At 40.8% G+C, this 22,848-nt stretch overlaps 1 protein-coding gene across 1 annotated transcript in view; it reads right to left on the reverse strand.

Moving 5' to 3' along the window:
* tmem94 (transmembrane protein 94) overlaps nt 1-22,848 on the reverse strand; it is a 49,952-nt gene that overhangs the window by 15,614 nt on the left and 11,490 nt on the right. Inside the window, exons 6-20 of the mRNA XM_054767379.1 lie at nt 16,186-16,391; nt 12,816-12,967; nt 11,511-11,613; nt 11,307-11,393; nt 8,580-8,696; nt 8,356-8,412; nt 7,333-7,437; nt 6,066-6,239; nt 5,751-5,957; nt 5,339-5,651; nt 5,051-5,224; nt 3,809-3,911; nt 3,244-3,452; nt 1,935-2,116; nt 371-503 (exon numbers count right to left, since the gene is read on the reverse strand). Coding sequence (XP_054623354.1) covers nt 371-503; nt 1,935-2,116; nt 3,244-3,452; nt 3,809-3,911; nt 5,051-5,224; nt 5,339-5,651; nt 5,751-5,957; nt 6,066-6,239; nt 7,333-7,437; nt 8,356-8,412; nt 8,580-8,696; nt 11,307-11,393; nt 11,511-11,613; nt 12,816-12,967; nt 16,186-16,391 — 2,322 coding nt within the window. The remainder of the gene's footprint in view (nt 1-370; nt 504-1,934; nt 2,117-3,243; nt 3,453-3,808; nt 3,912-5,050; nt 5,225-5,338; nt 5,652-5,750; nt 5,958-6,065; nt 6,240-7,332; nt 7,438-8,355; nt 8,413-8,579; nt 8,697-11,306; nt 11,394-11,510; nt 11,614-12,815; nt 12,968-16,185; nt 16,392-22,848) is intronic.

Genomic DNA, 22,848 nt, shown 5'->3' on the forward strand with positions numbered 1-22,848 from the left:
GGACAAGTCAAATTTCACCTTCACCTTTTTGCCCACTCACGACGTGATCCCTAGGAATTAAGTATGCATATAAACTTGATACCAAATTGAAGGGGAAAGTTAAACAAACATGATAAACCGGTATCCAAAGTATTACAAATACACATTGTACACCCAACGATGAAGCTTCATTTTTGAGGGAATCTCCAGTACTCCCGAACACACAGTGACAGGTTTTCAGTGCTGTGCAGTGTGGGGATTGTAACATACCTACAGTAGAAATATGCTTCCAAAACCTTGGCATTTAACTGTGTCAGTATGCTGTTGAGTGTTATTTGCTAAGAACAACCCAGATGACAAAACATTGGTGAACACATGAACAGTACAATACCTTGGTTCAAGTCATCATGAAGAGAACCATGACCTGGGCTGGAAGGAACTGCTTCACAGGGACCATCTCCAATTGAAGTCAGTGAGATATGACAGTTCCAGCCTGTCTCTAAACCCATCTTCTCTGCAAAAACCTGTACAAACAAAACATGGACGTACGTATATAGTATTTGACTAACATGAGAACAGTCGTCCCTTGCTACATTGCGGTTCAAACATCGCTCCCAAACTCTATAAATGATCAGTGTTTCATGGTTGACAATGGCCTATTATTCGTCAAAAAATATTGAAAGTCTACTGCCCGTTTGCAGTAGACAATGAAAAGAGACACGCATGCACGTGGCAATACAGTGAGGTTGGCAAAATGATGCAGTTCATTTTCATTTATTGTGTGATTAATTAATTTATCATCATCATCATCCCAGGCCTAATGCCCACAAGTTTTTTCTTGTGACACCCCTATTGTGTATGTTTTCAACGTTCTGCCCCTGCCCTCACACAGTCCTTCCATGTACAAATTCATCCACCAGAGGGCCTGCTCAAAAACAAATTTCAACAAATACAAAAAGGAAGAGTAGCATTTTTTAAAACAAACATGAATACGAATATTATTGTTATAATTATGGTTATGGCCCTAAAATGTAAGTTTGTCTTGTAGAAAAAAGTAACATTAAAAACATACTTACAACTGACAAAAGGAACAAAAAAAAGGTGCCTTTTGTTTCGTGGAAACAGTTAAATTGAAGCTATAAGAAGCCAGAGCCATTTATGACATTGTTATGTTCAGTTAAGGCAGTGTGCATTTGTTTTCTTATTTCATTTACTTCCACTTTTTTCAGATCTATTCAGGGATGATGATGACGGGACGCACCTGTAGACAATTATTTTCAATCCTTTTCTTTCAGTTGTGGGTTCCTTTTCTAAGCTGAGGCCTTATGCCTTTTTACTCTTGACTCTTTCTGCTAGCCCAGGGATGTCCAAAGTGCAGCCTGGGGCCATTTGTGGTCAACAGTTAGTTTTTTTTATTGGCCTGTAGCACATTGTAGAAATAAAGTTTAAAAAAAAATCAGCAAAAATGAGAAAAATAGAGCAAAAAGGCAAAATGCAAAGAGAAAAAGCTGGAATGTTGATACTGATAACTAAATAAAAGAAAGCTTTGTCTTTACATATATCTATAAGTTTTTTTTTAGCCTTTTTACAAAATAAAAAAATACATAAAAGTATCAAAGTGGCACCGCATCCTTTAATTTTCTGCACGCGGCACTCTGTGGAAAAAGTTTGGACACCCCTGTCCTAGTCCAAGCGACTTCTGGAGGCAAGGTGGGTTAGGTGCCTTGCCCAAGGACAGAACAAGTGACTGGGATGTAGGTAGCTGGGATCCAACCACTATCCTACGGCTTCTGGACAACCTGCTCTGCCTCCTGAACCACTGCCACCCCACCGTATAGGGCCCATTTTAGCACATTTCATGTGTTATGGCTTCTTATGTGTTAAACATACAGTATGTGTAAGTTTTTACTATAAGTAGGATTTGTGAAGCGAGAACAATACAAGAGTGTCATCACCTTACTACGGAGTTCATCCTCCATGGAAAAGTAAACAAAACGAATGCATGCAGTGATCAAGGCATCAATGAGCCTGACGGTATCCAGCCGAGCCTGGAACTGGGATGATACCATTCCCATGAATATCTGTCCGCTCAGGGCTTGAACACAATCTTCACGTTCCACTCCTTCACCAATTCCTTCTGTTGGAAAAAAGGAAAAGTTGTTTCATAACACAAATAATACTTACTTTGTCGATGCTGTTTTTGCAACTAACATGATCTTAAGAGCTTGGCATTCCACCATCATATGGAACACGTTTTTTGGTTTTTTTTTCCAAACAGAGACCGATACCGACAACTTTATGCTTCTCAAGACTGATATTGTACCGATAACTATTCTTAGATCTACTTTTTTCATTTAGATTTAACTAGTTTGTGCACAGCTGGAGGTAAGAAGAACAAATTAGGATTTGACCAACTGTACCTATTGATTTGTCCTAATCAAATATCATGACATTACTACATGTCTGATTACTACGACCACATCACTACTATGAGGGAGCCACCTGCTGTGGCACAGCAATGTGCACTATATTCGGGCACATGCTCCAAGAAGCCAGTGTGCAACTACTGAGGTCAGGAAATCCAGAGTAAAGAGCGGGAGCAAGGTGCACTGTACTCAGGCACACACTCCGAGCAGCCGGTGTGACACCACGGAGGTCTCTGGCAAACCTTTTGCATTTTTCAAATGCTACGGCACTAGCGTTTCAGCTGGGTGATCAGGTTTTTTTCCCCCCCCCTCATCACAGAGCATTTGGTACAACGAGCATGTGAAATGTCTTCCTCGGAAAGTGAATGTTTGTTTACAAGTGATCATCAGAGGAAGTTACGAGAGGCCGTTAACGTTACAGGCAGAAGAAAAAAGGAGCGCTTGATTTGCTCCATTCTCATTGGAGCGCTTTTTTAAAATTATCGGTTATCAGAGCTATTTTTAATGTTATTGGATTTATTGGTATGGCATCATAAATCTCTCATATCGAGCTGATAATTATCGTGCACCCCTAATTTTTTGTCATTTTTCATGGTGCAAAACACGTATTCTGGCTGGGCCCACAAAAAAAAAAAAACACATTTGGCCCATGCTGTTGTCACCACATCTCAAGGACCTACCTGACCCATAAAAAGCTATTTGTATACTATTTGACTCCACGGGAACAAGCTGTTCAAGTGCAAAATAACTCATAACCTAAAAAAAGGTTGCAATATTGTGCTACAACTTCTAAAGGCGCTTGACCAACATTTGGATGTGTTGCATCCGTTCTACATACCATCTGAGCTCCAACTGTTCCTGCAGGAATTGTATTTGATGGGAGTGGTGAAGGAGAGCTCCAGCCCCGAGAATAGACAGGGTCCAGGGGCCAGCTCCACACACTTCCCATTCAATTGGCTGGACAATGAAACTTGCATGGGTTTATAGGCAAAGGCTGAGCAATAACCGGACAGACAGGCACGTTGGTAGAAGTCCAGAATCTTTTTTCTAAAGAAAGAGAGGGGGGGCATATATCAATGTACTTAAACACTTAATAAGGCTCCATGTAAAATGTTGCTTTATGCTGGCTAACTATAAGTCAACCAGTGTACCATTTATCAATTTATTTTGACCTCAGCCACCATATATTATGTGTTACGTGGTCATCATTCAGACATACTGTCAATGTTTATCACCCAAGTAACTGCAAACTACGACTGGTGCAAATGTCAATTCCCACTCACCATAATGTTTAAATATTACTACCAACACACGTTGTACATATACTGTACGTATATATGAATGTGCATGTGCGCGCGCACACAGCAAATTCATGTTGAAAAACACAAAAAAGATTTTCGCACCGGTCAGAGCCTAAGAGTGGATAAATATCAGCTCCATCCCAAAAGTCAGTGCAGGCCTCCAAGATCAAGTCGGCTGTACCATGGGACAGCATCTGGACATTATCTGGGGTGAGAGAGAGGAAAACATGTACTGTACATATGAAAAGATTCAACACAGTAAGCAGTCTTAGTACTAAATGGAAAAATACATGAGAAGAAAGTGGATGAAACAGTCACCGTGGAAATAGCCATGCATATTTTCTGTTTCATTTGCATCCAAATGCGTTACTGTATTTCATTGAAATGAACGTGTTTAATCACACTTTATCTCTAAAATCCAGGCGTCACAATTTTTTGAGTGAGGTGAGCGCTCTCGTTTCTGTGCATTGTAAAGATATAAAAACAGCTAAAAAAGACGCAGCTAATTACTCCACATAATGGGGAAAAAAGTGCAGTTTCCTTTGCATTGAGTACAACGCTCACATTAGCATCGACAGCTCTAGAACGAGCAAGCAGTCAGTACGTTTACAGCAGGAGTGTCCAAAGTATGGCTCAAGAGGCATGTGCGTCCACGGCTGTTTTTTGTAATTGTATGACAACATTAAACAGTTTTTCATATTTTTTTCCATAAAGAAGTCTTCAAGCATGTTTTCAAGCATGAAGGACCCCCTTAAAATTTGCCTCCAAAGCAAAGAGGGGCACAGTGGATGCTGTGGCCTGCCTGCTGCACCTCCTCCTCCTCCAGCACCTGGACTCCCCAGGATCCTTTTTGTGGACTTCAGTTCTGCCTTCAACTACAGAAACACCTGCCGATCCAGAAGCTACACCATCTCAAACCCCCACAAACCCCACGACCCCCACCCACACACATACACAGCATCAGCATTTGGGAACAAGGATGAGGTGAAATAAGAAAGGGAATAATACATCTATCTGTGGCAGTGTCACAGTTCCACTTTTTCATTTCGCAGGACATTAATGTGGTGCGTTCAACAACCATCGAGTAAAGTGTGAAATCCTAACTGTTGATGAAAGACACAATCAAAAAGACAAAGATTTAAACATTGCTGGCTTTCTGATCATCTATTGTGCCACCTACTGTTCTTCCGGGTCAAGCATCACAAAGAGTTTAAACAAGTTTTTAACTGTCCAGGACAAATATGACTGTTTAATATTTTCCATAACGTTGAGCAACAATGATCAGTGAGCAGCACAACAGAAAAAAGTGAAAACAAAAAGGAGGCAAGTTGGGTGGTAACTCACTCGAGGAAGAGTCTCGTACAAAGAGGGAGATCAGGTGGGATAGAGGTGGCTGACGCTTTGTGAAGTAATGCAGACGTCTCGAAGGCAGATCTTTCGCATTTTCTCCAGTTGGCAGCTGATAAAGAGCCAGGTGGCTCTCCTGTTTAAACAGCTCCCTTGCACCGGGAGTGAACCCTGACACACACAGCATAGTGTATAACACACTCATCACACTTTCATGACCCGAACTCAAGAGCTTGGTTAAGAGGGATGAATGAAAAAACTCAACACTGCAGACTCAATTCTTACCTATGAGCCTTGAGAGCTCACAGAGCCCCCAAGGAACGCAAACCGGCTGCACACAGCCATGGCTCTCTTGCACTGCCAGATTGGATAAATGATCAGAGAAGCGGCAAAGCTGCTGGGTAACGCTGGTGTTGCAGAGGTTAAGCATGATGTTGAGGCCCAGTGGCTTGAGTGAAGGCAAGTGACACTGCCATGACAGATCATCAAACTGAATGCTAGCAGGGTTGTGCTGATCTTGAGACAGACTCAACATTTCTAGGTGGTAGTCGCACACAAAATCATCTGCTTCCGTTTCTTGGCAGCCAATTCCAAATTCCTGGAAAGATGGGATAAAAGAAACAAATGATGTTGAGATGTTGACAGAGTAATCCATCTTTACATTACACATTTGTGGCCAATTGCTTTCAATTGTTACCTGAGATTGGTCTTCACCTCCCTCTGTGTCACGACTGTAGCTCACATTGGATCCAGAGTTGTGTTTGGTGCGAGTGTTTCCAGGTTGGCAGGAGCGCTGAAGCCTTAGTGTGTCTGTTGCACGAGTCGTCTCACTGGGGTCAGGTATTTCCCCAAGCTGGGTGGTGAGTTCTGCAGGTTGACATAGAAGAGCTTCCACCTCCAGGGCCTGTTCAGCAGTAACACCGGGGTGGATTAAACAGTTTCACCCTACTTCTCACTGCAAACCTTCTTGTGTGGCAGCAGTGAACTACTTGAACATTCTGAAAATACTAACCTCATCCCTGTCTTCATAGGTCTCCATTCTGCAGTAGGAGTTGACTGACAGGCCATCTATGAGATCTTCCTGGCTGTTGTGTGGTGGTTCCACTCGTCCACTGAAGAACAGCACCGTCTCAGGGCTAGGGTTAGGCCACGACAGGATACCCTGTTTGTCCACACAGCACAAGACCTGCACACAAACAGGTGACAGTGAGTTCTTTTTTCTGTGAGTTCGAAAGATAAAAACAGCTAAAAAGAGGCAGCTCATTAATGCACGTATCGGACACACCTATTTACCTAGAAAGCCTTCTGAAAAAAACTCCAAAAACTGCCAACACCACCACCTCGGCACGCTTTTCCACGGCGGAACATCTTCTGAGTTTTGGACTTTTTGTTTACAGTTATCCCTTGCCACTTTGCGCTTTGAATTTCACGGCTTCTCTCTATCACGTTTTTTCCAAAATATATTAAATCACGCTGTTTTGTGGTTTAATACGTACTATTAGAAAAAATAATGTGCGTATTTAGGCAAATTTGACCTATTTTTGCTTAAGTTGAGCATTTTTAACCATAAAAATGGCTAAATGAAGTAAAATACAAATATTCAAAAAACGCTTTCAAAGAAGTTGTGATGATATGTAGTTTTCTACACCGGGCACGAGGTGTCAGTAATGTCACTTTAATGTTAATGTTTAATGTCAACGACTTTAGCGCCAAAACAACAGGTTTTTATTGCAGGTTTGAATGATCTCACAACACGCACAATAATCCCCAACACGAGCTACTGTTGCAGTCGTAAGAAACTGCAAGCTAAAACTCAACTACGAACCGCGGACGTCCTCCCCTCTCCACAACAGCAAAAAATGCATGCAAAATGCAAGCAAAAAATGTGCCACAACAATATGTAAAGAATGTATTCTATGCGTAGGCTTCAGGGGGGAGGGTTCTCGAGGTAATGTGACTTCCTCTTTCTTCTCCAGTCTCCGGATATAGACTAGTTTTAGTGACAAAAGGGTGCAAAAAAGGGTAAATATGTCAACATTTTAGCAGACATCTAACACACAACTTATGCCTTTCAATGTTATTTTTCACAGCGTAAATAACATTAATATGTGTTTTCGTAACATGAGCACTTTAATGTTTTGGGTTTTTTTCTGTCTCCGTGCTAAAATAAACCTACCATAAAACTGTTCATATCGTTGTAAGGGGGCAAAGGGGATCAAAACATTCCTACTGTAATGTATAACCAGAAAAGAAAAAAAAGACAGTCAAATAGTACTTACAGTGACAGATCCAAGAGTGTGTAAAAGGCTGGATGTGTAGCAAAGAGTCTGAGATGCTCCCTTCAGCACACCAACAAGATGTCTCCACACACAAAGCATCATCTCCTGCACACAGCAACACACAAGCAAACTATTCCCTAAATATCGGATGATACAGATGATAAATATTAACACAATAATGAATAGGGTTGTCATGAAGTCTCAGAAGATTAAAGCGTGATGATATTCCTCCTTTAGAGAAAAGCTGTATTGCGGGAAGAGGGCAGCCAGAAGTCTGTAAACCAGGGGTCACCAACGTTTTTTCTTGCGAGAGTCACTTTTAGAAAATGAAAATGGCCACGTGCTACTCATTTTTGTAGAAATGATTTTCATACCTTATTTCAACCCAAACAGATCAAATATGCTTGTTTTACCAAAACATTCACAAAATGCTGGTATCCACAACTCAGATTTTATGTTTCAGAATACTTTTCTTTCTAGTGTTCTCACATTATTAACTGAAAACCTGAATGAAAAGCAGGCTTGCGGGCACCTCATGCGGTCGTGGGGGCTACCTGGTGCCCGGGGGCACCACATTGGTGACCCCTGCACTATGGCATCACTACTGTGAATGATAATACACGTAATATGGAAGTGGCAGGGTGTGACGCAGGATTGGAAGCGCACATTAAGTGCTTCATGCACACTATAAACCTTGCAATCCTACCTGCACTCGGTGTCAACCGTGTCACTCGCTGATGCTGTGTGTTAAGGTTAGCAATCAAGTTTAAAAAGACTCATGCTTAGTAATGGAATGCTTAATTGAGTGACAATCTACATAAATGTCAAAACAGTGAAAACAGCTTGTGCCACGTGAATTTTAAAAAAGGAACCAAGCACTGCTATCCAAACCCAATTAAGGGACAGTGAGCACATGAAGAATAAGGGAAGTTTTCTCAAGAGGAAGTAGGCCAGGGCAAGCCTAGTGAGTGTAATGAAGACATGTACTGTATTTTGCAGCAAAAAGACAGGAAGAGTTCATACCTGGGAGGAAACCACTTCAGTGTAGCTGCTTAGAGTGTCCTCAGAAAACTTTGCAAGCTAGGAAAAAAGAAAAAAGTCTACTTAAAAGGCAGGGGATAGCGCAATATACAAAAAATAATAATAATATTATGAGAGTTCATTAAAAAACGAAACAAGGTGGTGGCGTTAGGCAAGATCCCATCCAACATCCAAGTGCCTTTGTGTTTTTGTGGTTTATTCCTCACCAGTCCTGCTGGAGATACACGGCTGAACTCGGCAAGGACCCTGGCCTCTCCAAAGGCATTCACCAGTACCCACATGATGGGGAATAGCAGCGGTAAGACAGGCAGCACACCCATCAACTGAAAATAAAATGCTTTACACATTTATGATGTTCACAACACAAATTAATACATTTGTTTTCTAATTACTTCATTATTTTTACATTCTGACTAAGGGTGTAACGGTATTTGTAAATCACATTTTTCGATACAGAACACTCCATTTTGCAAAGAGATGTACCAATTTCCCACACAGTACACAGTAAAAGTAAAAAACAGGAAGTGTTTATGGCGTCCGGTGTCTACTCGGTCAACAAATACAATGCAGCCCAGCCTTTAGCTAGCAGGAGTCATGGCTAGCAATAGTGCCAAGGAGAAGGCAGAACCTGAAAACCCTATTCTGTCGTTAAAGTCTTCTGTTTGGGAGCACTTGGCCTTGCTGGTGAAATTCGTAAACGGACAAAGACAAGACAAGTAGACAAGACTAAAGCAGCCATTGTTTACTAGAGATGGAGAATGGGGCTACAAGCTCAAACTACTGCATTTATGCTGCACTTCAGCCAACAAGAAACTTCGATTTACAAAAAAAAACAAAAAAACAAAACAAAAAAAAAACATATCAGTCACACTGTTGAAATTGGTACCGTTTCATACTTGTCTGCATCACTGAATAAATATTATTTCATGGTATTATATTCTATTTTATGCTTGACAATTTAATTTATTGGAGAATTACCTGCTGGCCTCCTCTTTTGAGCAACCACCTTACCGTGGTGGAGGAATTTACGTGTCCCAATGATCCAAGTTGAGCTAAGTTGTTGGGGCTTTATGACTCTCATAGGGTCATCCATGACAAACAGGTCTTAGGGGAGGGCCTGGGGGTGTGGCTCGATAAGAGCGCCTGGTGGCTGGGCCTACAACCATGGGGCCTAGTCAGGCACAGCCAGAAGAGGTGACATGGGTCCCCGCCCCTCCAATAAGCTCAATCTGAAGAAAGAGTCATATTGGACCTTTTTGGCCAATGGGACTCTAAAAGGCAGTTGAAGGGTGGGCAGAGGTTGCCAAGGTGGTCAATAAGCTCCTCAGTGACGAGGCACCAGGGGTCGACGAGATCCGCCCTTAAGGCTCTGGATGATGTGGTGCTGTCCTGGTTGACATGACTCTACAGCATCGCATGAACATCAGGGCGGTGCCTCTGGATTGGCAGACTAGGGTGGTGGCCCCCCTTTTGAAGAAGGGGGACCAGAGTGTGTGCTCCAACAATTGTGGGATCAAACTCCTCAGCCTTCCTGGTAAGGTTCATTCGGGGGGTACTGGAAGGAGGCTACATCGGATAGATGAATCTCTGATTCAGGTGGAGCAGTGTGATTTTCGTCCTGGTCATGGAACTGTGGATCAGCTATATACTCTCGGCAGGGGCCTTGAGGGTGCATGGGACTTTGCCCAAACCAGTGCACATGTGTTTCGGACTTGGAGAAGGCATCTGACCAGGTACCTTAATGAATCCTAAGGAGGGTACCTCTGGGAGTATGGGGTGCCTTCTGTTACCGTTTCTGTTCATTACTTTTATGGATGGAATTTGTAGGCGCAGTTAGGCCGTTGAGGGGATTCGGTTTGGTGGCTGCAGGATTGGGTCTTTGCTTTTTGCAGATGATGTGGTCCTGCTGGCTTCATCGGGCCATGATCTTCAACTCTCACTGGATCGGCTCACAGTCAAGTGTGAAGGCTCATCTCCGGGTCAAAGATGAGATTCTGCCCCAGGTAGAGGAGTTAAAGTACCTCAGGGTCTTCTTCATGAGTGAGGGAAGGAATGAACGCACGGCCGACAGGCAGATTGGTGCGCCGTCTGCGGTGATGAGGACTCTTCCTGGTGAAAAGGGAACCGAGCCGAAAGGCAAAGCTCTCAATTTACCGGTTGAGCTACGTCCTTACACTCACCTTTGGTCATAAGCTTTGGGTAGTGGCCGAAAGATTGCAGGTACCAGGGGCTGAAATGAGTTTTCACTGTAGGGTGGCAGGGCTCTCCCTTAGAGAGAGAAGCACTGTCATCAGGGAGAAACCCTGCATTGAGAGGAGCCAGATGAGATGGCTTACATAGCTGGTCAGGATGCCTCTCAGGTGACGTGTTCAGGGCTCATCCGACTGAAAGGAGGTCTCAAGGAAGACCCAGAACACGTGGCCCGGGAACGCCTCGGGTTCCTCCGAGAGGAGCTGGACACAGCAGCCGGGGAGAAGGAAGTCTGTGCTTTTCTGTTAGGCTGCTGCACCCGTGACTCAATCCCAGTTAAGCAGAAGAAGATCGATGGATGGATAGATGGATGAATTACCTATTGGCAGTTTGCAGTTTTTTATGTTTCATTTAAAAAATCATTAAAGCTGGTTTACAAAAAAGCTTGGCGGCTTTAGGTTTTGCATTTTGTTGCCTTACTGTCCCCAAAATGAACCAAACAGTGATCTTAAACCCGAGGTACAAACCGTGGCGTACCGTTACACCCCTAATTCTGAGGGACATGACAGAATGAGGAAGTTTGGTGGTTGGAGCACAACTCACATTGCTCCAGAAGCAAGCAAGCTACTTCAACCTGTCACATTTTTCCTTTGCCCAATTATCAATGGAACCAGACAGAAAATTTCTATGCTGGCTTAAAACTTTTTAGCAGTTTTTAACAAAATGATAAAATAAAAAAATACCTGAAGCTGCAAGAAGTTGTAGCTGGTGGGGGTGAGGTTGGGTGCGTCACAAAAGTATCGTACGGAGTTTACCAGCAGAAAGGCCACCTATGTAAACAGATCAATAAGCTTGGCAACAGATATGAAAGATGGGTATGAAACAACAGATGTTTTTTTTTTTTTTTTTTTTTAAAAAGACAAAACCATTCTGTCGATTGAACTCACCAGCACCACAGGACAGACCAGCTTGGTGATGACGGACTGCACTGTAAAACGCTCATTGTCTAGGACTGTGATTGGCCGAGATCCTGCCAACTCCAAACAACTCCTGTGATAATGCAGAAAATATTTGAAAGCAAAGCCCTACTCGCTTTAAATTTACTAACTAACTAACTAACTAACTAACTAACTAAATAAATAAATAAATAGCACGAGTAAGGCTACACCAATTAAATTTTAGATTCCCACTGTGGATTTTAATCCAAGAAATGAGGCTGCAAACAGAGTTTCAGAAATTTGTTTTTCAAGTCGTGTTGTTTCTATTTGAAAGATAATTTGAAAGCTTGACAGAACATTTGTATTGTGATACCACCACAGAAGGGTACCATTTATAGCATCGTGCCTCCATTGGTGGTCTCCCGTCGGACCCAGACAAGACTCTTCTCACCAGTGCCATGATCTCAATCTGCATGGCTTTAATACAGCGTCAAGATTGCAGTTGCCACTAGATGGCAGACACCTTCACCTTCAGAGCTCATCTAAAGCTTGCTTTATGATTCTATATCCAAACGACAAAGTTCATTCTGTTACAATGAAACTACCACAAAAATGATGGCCTGTTCATATCTTTTGTAAAGGGGTAAACTTTCTCTTTAAATTTAGTGGATGTGGCTTAAAATACCTGTGCGTTCTATAGTCCGGAAATAACGGTAACTCTTATCTTGTAGATTTATATGGGATGTGTGTTTTATGTATAGAATGTGGGAGACTGCAAATTGTCTAATAAATGATCTCATCATTGCAACATCATTTATGAATGATCACAAATGTTGAAATAATGACCGTGAGTGTAGTTGAATGTGATAATGTGGAGTATGCAGTGGAATAATTATTGTTTTCTGTTTATGTAGACTGCTGACTGAGATAAGGGATGAGATTAAATACATCCTGGACCTCAGCCTGTTCTAAAGCAGGCCAACTCCACAGAATAAATCTCCATGGTAACTTATGTCAGAACTTATGACACTTTTGTGCAACCGGGTCATGGATAAGTTCAGCCAGGATAACAAAGATATCCCGGTTTAATCCCTTATCCTAGTTTTGTGCAACAGGCCCCAGGTTTTAAAATGATGTCAGCTCACAACACACTGCTCGATGTCTTTCAACAAAACTGAAGCAATACTATTGTTGGTCTAAATACACGACATTTGAATGTGATGCAAACATAACTGTGTTGTGCACATAAGAAAAGAGAGGACACAATTAAGAATGAAGAAATGTGCTGTACACACTAAAGCGCAGGTTTCCTACCTAACGGTGTCTAGAACTGGAGTCCTGACAACTCTGAAGAGACGATGTTGCTGTGGGCTATGGGGTCCTCTTTTCTCATTGGCTAGTGCAGAAGGAGTCGGAGAGGATGGGGGGAACAAATCTCCAGGCTCCAATACAATGTGTTCATCATCCTAAGACAGAAGAAGACTTAAAAGGCTCAAGTATTCAGATTTTCATGGAGTTGTGACGTAACATTCCAGCTCAGACACGTTTCTCTGCCCCTTGACGTGCAAGCTCCCTGAGCGAAGAGCCGCCATTGTTTTTATTTTTATTTGTGATGGAAATGTACACATGGTCATCTGTAATGTGATCGCTCCTCTACAGTTTAATTTTTTGGGGATGTAGGGAATTGGGCTGATAAAGACCAACATGTGACATGTGACCATGTAGAGACAGAAATGACATGCTTTTATGAAAATTACATGAATATATTTAGTTTACAATGACCTGTTCAATGTGAAAAGAGAAAGACGTGTCTCACAAGGATTGTGGATGATGGGCAAATGTTTTTTTTTTTAAAAAGTGCAGTTTTCCTTTAAATGTCTTATTAAATGGCATGCAAATGTCATTTAATATGGCAATACACATCAGCGTATAGGGGGTCAGTTCTAACTATATGCTTTAGCAAAAAAGGTGGGTTTTGAGCTTACTTTTAAAAAGAGGGAGAGTGTCTGCTCTCTGGATTGAGTCGGGGACATGGTTCCATAACAAAAGAGCCTGATAACTAAAGGCTCTAACGCCCCATTGTACTTCTAAAATCTTCTAGAAGTGGTAAATAAGAGTAAATTCTGGGAGCGCAGTGTTCTACTGGGTTGATAGTTACTGTACAATCATTTCACAAGTTAATGTCTTCATTAAAATCATTTTGAAAATGTTCCAAGTAATGTATTTAGTTGTCTTTTTATACACACTGTGTTCCAAATTATTCTGCAAATGATATTTTTCTGTGATTTTGCTGAATGGTCAATATAAATTACAGTCATCATAATTTAAGTCATCAACCTTTAGAGTTGATGAATTACGATGCACATTACTATATGCACAACAGAGCATTTCACTGGTTGTTAACAACCGAAAACGGTCATTTGTTCAGTTTGCTGCATAAGAAGGTCGTCTTTACTGAAAGCAAAAGCTATTTCAATCACTAAGATTTTAACAGGCCAAGTTACATGTTATCATAAGATCCCTTCTTTGATGTAAGAACCTTCACAATTCTTACATTGAACTTGTGAGTTTTTGGAGCGTTTCTGCAAGGTATCAGAATAGCCTCCCACAGCTGCTGTTTTGCTGTGATCTGTCTCCCACCCTCATAGATTTTTTGCTTGACGATGCTCCATAGGTTCTCAATTGGGTTGAGGTCAGGGGAAAAAAGGGGGCTAAACCATGAGTTTCTCTCCTTTTCTGCCCATAACAGCCAATGACAGAGAGGTAGGTATACTTTGCATCATGAGATGGTGCATTGTCATGCATGAAGCTCATTTTGCTACAAAAGGTACAGTTCTTCATTTTGTACCATGGAAGAACGTGGTCAGTCAGAAACTCTACATACTTTTGCTGAGGTCATTTTCACACCTTCAATCACCATAAGGGGCCTACCAGCTCTCTTCCAATGATTCCAAAACATGACTCAGCCACCTCCTTGCTGACATCACAGCCTTGTTAGAAATGCTGGTCATACTCTACTTCATCCAACCGGACCACCCAAGGTTGCACAGCCCTCATCAGTAAACAGGATTGTTTGAAAATTAATCTTCTTGTATTTGTTGGCCAACTGCAACCATTTCTGTTTGCGAGTATTGGTTATGCATGCAAGCCTCTGGAGGATCCGACACCGCCAGGTTCATGGGACTTCAGAGGCACCAGCAATTTAAAATGCCCATTTGCTGCTTGGCAATGGCTTTTTAGCAGGTGCTCTCTTGATTCCATACATTGGCAGAAGCCTTTCTCATTATGTCTTTATCAGCAAAATCCCGGCTATCATCTGAATTAGCCACAAATTTCTTCACCGTCCAAAAGTTGTTGTGAGTTATTAAATGCTTTCATGCCTTGTCCGAGGCATTGCAATATTTGACTATTTTTTTGTCAGCAGAGAGATTTTTTTTTCCCCCTATATTGCTTGAAATCTTTGGCATGCTTAATAATGTGGAACATCATTTTTAAGTACGTCTGTGTAGGCTCTCAGTCGTACAGGAGTTGTCCATCAAGGAAAAGGCTTCTTGAGACGTCATCTGTACTTCTGTGAAGAAGGTGTCGAACGTTTCGCTCCTCATCCAAAGAGCTTCGTCAGCGAACTAATAAGTGCTGGTAGCCTAGGCCTTAAATACAGTAACAGTGGGCGGAATTGGTGTGCCAACACCCTCCTCCTATTGGTTCCTTACACTAAGCCTGGGCGGAGTTGTGGTCTAATCCTCTCCTGCTATTAGCACCTCGATCATTTTTAAGTAGTTTTCTTTTAATTGGGCTCACCTGGCAAACTAATTATGACAGTTGTCCGAGATTGATATCATTAATTCAAAGAGCACCAAAACAATGCCATTAATTAATTTCATTGAAAAACAAAATATTTTATATTTATGATACTAAAATCCTATTTACATAATCATTTGGAACACAGTGTATTGCATATTTTGCAAGCAGCTATGTTGTTACATAAAATGTAGTTTAGTCTAGTAACCAGATGCATGTTTTGATTATTTCTTATTTTGTTTGTAGTAATTTTTTTTTCTCCACTTTTTAATGTTTAATTCAGCATTTGTTTTTGAGCTGTTTGCAAATACTCAGCGGCTGCAGACGGAACTTTTCAGTAGCTACTAAATATGACTAATTGATATTGGTACGATGTTTATGTGAAGAACCCTTTTATAAACACAAAAACACAAAAAAAGTTCCTTATTTTAAATTTAGTAAACTTCTGCTTATTTTGTGTTGAATCGTATTTTGGGTATAATAAGAATGTATGTTCATGTACAGTGCATATCAATGCTCTTATTTCACAGCTCTAATATCGGCCAATATATCGGATATCGCCTTTTTTCAGCTCCCATATCGGCATCCGCGTCCGCTCCAAAAAAAAAACATATCGGTCTGGCTCTGTTAGCTTCCTGATCCTGATCAAGGCTTTTTGAAAAATCTACTATAAAACCGTCTTCCCTGGCTGTGTTTTCTGTTTGGTTTTGTTTCAAGTTCACACGTTTGAGAAATGTACCATGGTCCTAGCTTCTTTTACAACTGCCCATTAAATACTGGCGATGAGGCTGATTTGGCTAACAATCGAGCCTTTGGTCCACGGTCTAGTGAGTGAAAACATAGTTGCTGAAATAACACACGCTAATGATTCTTCAACACTAACCTTTATTCCTCGGAGAGAGGCAAATGCTTCTTGCCCGGGTCTCAGAGCAATGATATCTCCTTCCACCAGCAGACTGACAGGCAGATTGACCAACTGGGAGTCACGGTATGTCCAATGAAGAGACCACGATGGCGACGAGGGTGTGTATAGATCAGGGTAAAGAGATACAGGCCACCGCACTTCACCCACCCAACCGGAAAGATAATCTGCCACAAAAGAATGCAAAGATGAAGGGAAGAGAACTGTCAGTTTTTTCTTTCAGTTCTAGGTAGGGGTGTAACCATTCATTCACTACATGGATGCATCGATTTATATTCCTACGATTCAACTACATTGATCTGGGTTCTCAAGTTTCCATTCACGACGACATATATACATACAGTTTAAAAAGGTAATCAATCGATTGAATCAATACCAGGAAATGAAGCATTGGAGTTAAGCACGGCAGGTTTTATATGGATGTGGTTTTTTTTAGCACTTTTAATGACAAAGACGTTAAACGTTAGTCTGTCAGTGACATCATCGTTTTCCGGGTATGTGGTGGTCATGGGAGTTGTAGTGGACCTGTGAAATACAGTTGTTTCGCCTTTTTTCTTTTTTGGTCAGCTAATTCACTTCATTCAGTACTCATATTTAACTTATCTGTCCTTATTTGAAACTCCTTTTAAGTGACATTTATGGGGACAATATGCAAAGTAAGGACATTTTGTACACCTCTGGACGGTAGTCTACGGTCCAGTAGCAGTGACACTTAGTCCATCCGGCACCGCCAGGTTGCTCCTCACACTGTCCAGGAGCTCATTGATGCCCTGGTCCAGATCTGGGAGGAGATCCCCCAGGACACCATCCGTAGTCTCATTAGGAGCATGCCCCGACGTTGTCAGGCATGCGTACAAGCACGTGGGGGCCACACAAACTACTGAGAATCATTTTGAGTTGCTACAATGACATTTTAACCAAATGGACCAGTGTGCTGCATCATTTTTTCACTTTCATTTTTGGGGTGTCTTTGATTTGCCCCCTCTATAGGGTGATCATTTTCATTTCTATCAAATTATGTGGCATCAATTTGTTACTAATACATCACCCACTTATTATCAGGAAAGATATTCTAGCTCATTTTTCCCCCAGTTTAGATCTGATGTGTTTTCCAAGTGTTCCTCTAATTTTTTTGAGCAGTGTATATATATATATATATATATATATATATATATATATATATGTATATATACACATACATACATACATACATATACATACATACACATATATATATATATACACACACACATACATACATATATATATGTATACATATATATATATATATATATGTATACATACACATATATATATATATATATATATATATGTATACATACATATATATATATATATATATATATATATGTATACATACACATATATATATATATATATATATATATATATATATATACACACATACATACAATTTTTTTTGTCTTCCTACTGTTATTTATTATTACACTGAATATTATATAAGATATGAGATGGAATGCAGGAAGTGAACAATATGTACTGTACTACATGTGGAATAGATGTGGGGTAGGATTAAATAAGCTTTGCTTCTTCCTACTCCTTTTGGACATGTGGAACTGTGAAAGGATGATTCTTGAGATGTATTCCATTGTAACCTTCATGTTCAAATCAACTAAACCAAACCAAACATAAAGAATTTATGTAAAGTTTTTTCATCGTATTACGGAAGAAATTCCATATAACGTGAAGCGTCAAATCGGTGCAAGTTCAGAAATTCGATTTGTTTAGCGCTTGGTGACGCCTTCTGACGCTTCACGCTCTCATTGGCTGATTATCGGGGTACCGCCTCCACTCTCATCTCATTGGCTGACTTATCCAGCGCGTCATGTGAGACATGCTGCTCCCTTCAACCTCTCTTCCTCATCATAGTCGCCCTTAAACTAGTTTGCACGCATTGAAATCTCTTCTTAATGTTTTTACTTTTCTTTGTGTTAAAATGACCGTAGTCATGGGCCCTAAACCAAATGTAAGTGAGAAGAAAAAAAGGGAAAAGTTGTCGATAGAAACCAAACAGGAAATGATCCAGAAATTCTGACGCTTGACGCTCTCATTGGCTGATTATCGGGCACCGCCTACGCTCTCATCTCATTGGCTGACTCATACAGCGCATACGTGAGTTTGTGTGAGAGACAGGCTTGTCCCTTCAACTTCCTTTCCTCTTCGTAGTCGCTCTTAAACCAACTTAAACAATTAAGTTAAGTTACAAATTAAAATTTTGCACACAGCATCATCGTGTAGTGCGTGTGCGTTCGTCTGTGAGACCAGCTGACTCTTAGACTCTTTGAGTCGCGTTTCGACTCAGGCTAGTCCTCCTCCTCCTTCCTGCCTCCACTTGCGCTCCTGATCAAGACATCTCGTGAACAGTGAGATTGTTTTTGTTTTTCAGTTTTATTCGTTTACAGTAATCTCATTTATTACCTTATTTTATATTGGAATGTTACTCTACTATGTTTATGCTAACGTTTTCTTACATTTTCCCACCATATTTGGTGGACTTTGAATATTTTGAAGTGCCAAAGGGGTTAGTTTGGGAAGATCTTGGAACGGATTAGGCTATTTACATGTATTTTACGCTTTGTATAACATAAAAACCCTATAACATAAAGGTTCTCAGAACGGATTATTTACGTTGTAGGGGCGTCTACTGTACCTTACCACAGTTATTTGCTGAGGAATTTGCATAATGTCCCTCACCTTTAGGTGCAAAGTGCAGTTTGGATTACACTATTTAAAGTAAATCGTTAATCATGGCAAGCTATATATACCACCCTCCGTTCATCCTGATTTTGTATCAGAAATATTTTTATTAAATTTTGACAAAGTAAAAAACAAATGCACACAATGTTTGCTGGTAGTTTAGACAGAGAACGAGAGAGAGAGAAAACAACAACAACAACAACAACAAAAAACCCAACACACACACACACACACACACACACACACACACACAAAAAAAAAAAACACCCACAAATTAAGCCACACACAGCCCAAAGAGACAGAGGTCCAAGTTTGGTAGGACAATTAAATGTAAAACAATCAAAGCAAATGCATAAGTGAATTAAGCAATAGATGACAGTAAATAGGCCAGAGAGGGAAAGTTAAAGTTGTGGAAATATACTAAGAAAGGTCCCCATACATTTTGGAATTTTTCTTTGGCGTTACAAATTGAGTAATGAATTTTCTCCAAATTTAGACAACACATGACGTCTCTCAGCCACTGAGCGTGGGTGGGCGGAGCGGCATCCTTCCACCTTAACAGAATTGCCCGTCTGGCCAAGAGGGACGCAAAGGACAAACTTCGTTGTCATGTGGGGGGGTCAAACGCAAGCCGGGTTCACCTGTGATGCCAAACAGTGCTATTAAAGGGTTGGGTTGCAAAGGTAAATTGACAATTACAGAAAGTGTCTGAGAGACTTCCCTCCAATACTTCTCCAGACTAGGACAAGACCAGAACATGTGAATAAGTGTGGCATCCTGCCTCTTACACTTATCACAACGAGGCTCCACCTCTGGATATACTTGTATATGGGCTAGTTTGGATTTTGACATATGGGTCCTGTGTACAACTTTAAATTGTAGCAAGTGATAGCGGGCACAAATAGAGGTTGTATTGATCATTTTAAAGATTGTATGCCACATGTCTTGTATCGCATTTTTAACTTATTTTTTCGACTCACTGATCATTTATTCTTAAGTATGTCAGCGTTATTAATTTTTACCTGATTCCCTTACAAAAAACAACAGGAAACTTCATCTGCACTGTCCAGTATCCAGGTATTTATTTCACAGCCACACAGGTTGAATTTTTGGCTAAAAAGTTATTGAACAGATTTTTTTTTTCAAATTCAAATTCTTTATTTTTTAAAAAAAAGGGACAGTGTACTTTAATCAACATTTCTTTGCAGAAAGTAAATTTACCCGAGTTAGCCGAAAGGCTAATTTTCATCGGCAGTCGTTTGCCAGATGGTAATAGACCCAACAAAACAAAACAACAAAAAAGAAACCATACACAACAGACATGGAAAGAAATACAGTCGGCATTACATATCACCACAGTCCAAGTTATATAATAAAAATAATAAAAAAAAACAAAATGAAAATTAAAATGAAATATGATTTAAAAAGTTACTGAATCGTTTCGGATCGAAGCATTCTAAATGAACAAATATCGTCCTTGAATCATATTGGCAACCACGAATCGTGATACGAATCAAATAGTTATTAAAATGAATCGTTACACCCCTGGTTCTCGGTTTTACAAAACAGTCATACTCCTTAAAATGATTTCATTACAATCTCAATTCATCATTATGATGTCCAAGCAGTTATTTATCAGGATGGAAACACAGTAAATGGGACAAATCTGCATATCACACTTTTTCCACCAATGTGATTTGTGATTTGCGATATACAGTCAAACCTGTCTTAGTGGCCACCTTTATAGAACGGCCACCTGCCTATAGCAGCCACTGAAAAATCTCCCGCAGCAAATTTACATGTTATAGACCCTGTGTATAGCAGTCACCTGTCCAACGCGGCCAGCGGCCACCCATTTTGTCTCCCTTGGTCAATATCTGACTACATATAGCGGCCAAATTACCAACTCAAGTAGAAGCTTCATGCACGAAAAAGTTTCGTTTTTCAATCAATGAAGCCGTCGTGTGTAGACTTTAATTACTGAGTCCTAGCTCAGTCACAATCATTCACAAGATCCACACAAACTGTCAGTTGTTCCACATAAAAAAGCCGTCTACTTCTGAGCTTGCTATTTCCTGGTCAAACATGTAACTTTAAGAGCGTTTGCACCAAAACATTACCGCAAAGTAGGCTGGGAACAGGACGTGCTCCCAGCGACGCTACGATAAAATTAAAAAAAAACATACGCTAGCATGCATGCGGCAGCAGGAGCAAAACTGAGTTTGGTTGTACTTAATTGAAGTATTTTAGAATGTACTCACGTTATTTTTGATCAATCCTCATCCACAAATCCATCAAAGTCCTCATCTTCTGTATTCGACACAAACAAAGCCGTCTTCTTTTCCGTTCGCTACTAGTCTGTTAACTTGTCAGTGTTATTCAGCTCCGAAGCAAAGAAGGAAACTTCTCCTGTTGCTTCTGCCAACTTGATTTATTGAACGCGGCCACCAGACAGCAGCTCAGAACACACACACATCTCTCAGCATCGTCTCTCCTTCCTGCTTGCCCACAAGGCAAAGGTTAAACAAGCCCCACTACATAGCTGTCCCGGCAATGCCTGTAAGAAATGACACCGTTTATTTCCTGGTGTGCACTGGTCAATATTGTAATGCCGCTTGTTGTGGGGAAGAAGAGACTCACGTCGCCGATGCACTTTACGAACGAAAGGAATGACACTGCCGTATAAAAAGTAAAATATAAAAAACAAGCGTAAGACATTACTAGCACAGCTTGGTTCTGTGGGTCGTGGATATATTCTATCAGTTATTATTAAGCCTCTAGCTTCCTTTTAGTAAGTAAAAACCTTGGCTATGATTGCACTACATTGTCATGTAGACCTACAAAGTACACTTGGAAGAACAAGAGGTGAATAAATGTATTGCAACTGATGTGAAACTGATGAGGGGTAGGATTAAATAAGCTTTGCTTCTTCCTACTCCTTTTTCGACATGCAAAATTGTGAATTGTACTATGTGATGTGCTACTGTTTGACTCATGCATGTTCAGGATTAAAACCATGAACCATGATAATAACCTGAACCATGATTTATCCGCAGTGCCCTCTACTGGTCAATATTATTATTATTCCCCCCCCCCTTTATTTCTCTTTTTTTTCCTTTACTGGTCAACATTCAAACTGGATGCCAACCTGTCTATAGAGGCCACCTGTCTATAGCGACCACTTTTGCAGACTCCCTCTAGTGGCCGCTATAGACAAGTTTGACTGTATATATATATTTATCTTTTAAACTTGGTGGGAAAATGGCCGTAGATGTATGCAGACTGAAGAAGTGCCATACTCATATTTCGGCCTTTATTTTTGCAGCTTTCGTAATTTAAAGTAGTAACAAAAGTGTCGTAGACACAACAGGAGCAGTCAGCGATTTCTTACCACATGAGGAAAACAGACCAAGAGGATTATTGATATAACCAAGTCTTTGAAACAGATTTGTGATGCCAAACATTCTCTAAGGTACAAAGCCGTACTGATTTTGTACACGGTACACACTGTTGTATCACATGTCTACTTGGTCAACAAATCCAGTACAACCCAGCTAGCTTTGGCTAGCAGGAGTCATGGCTCAGCGATTGTGCAAAGGAGAAGGCAGTTGGGGAACATAAGGTATAATCCACGTCACAAACGTCTCTTTGTAGATGTCATGACATCAGTCAGTTGACATTAAGGTCCCTTCCTAATTCTCTGTTGCTCCTCCGCTGCAAAGATGAGCGGCACACGGAAGTGCAACTTTCACCTTCATGCTAGATTCCCGGTGTGACGCCAGTGCAAACCTTTTGCACTTTTCAAACGCCGCACCTCATCGCTGAGCATTTGGTACAACGAGCACGCAAAATGTCTTGCTCGGAATGAAAAGTCTGTTTACAAGT

Source organism: Dunckerocampus dactyliophorus, chromosome 2 (assembly GCF_027744805.1).
Source record: "Dunckerocampus dactyliophorus isolate RoL2022-P2 chromosome 2, RoL_Ddac_1.1, whole genome shotgun sequence".
Classification (NCBI taxonomy): domain Eukaryota; kingdom Metazoa; phylum Chordata; class Actinopteri; order Syngnathiformes; family Syngnathidae; genus Dunckerocampus; species Dunckerocampus dactyliophorus.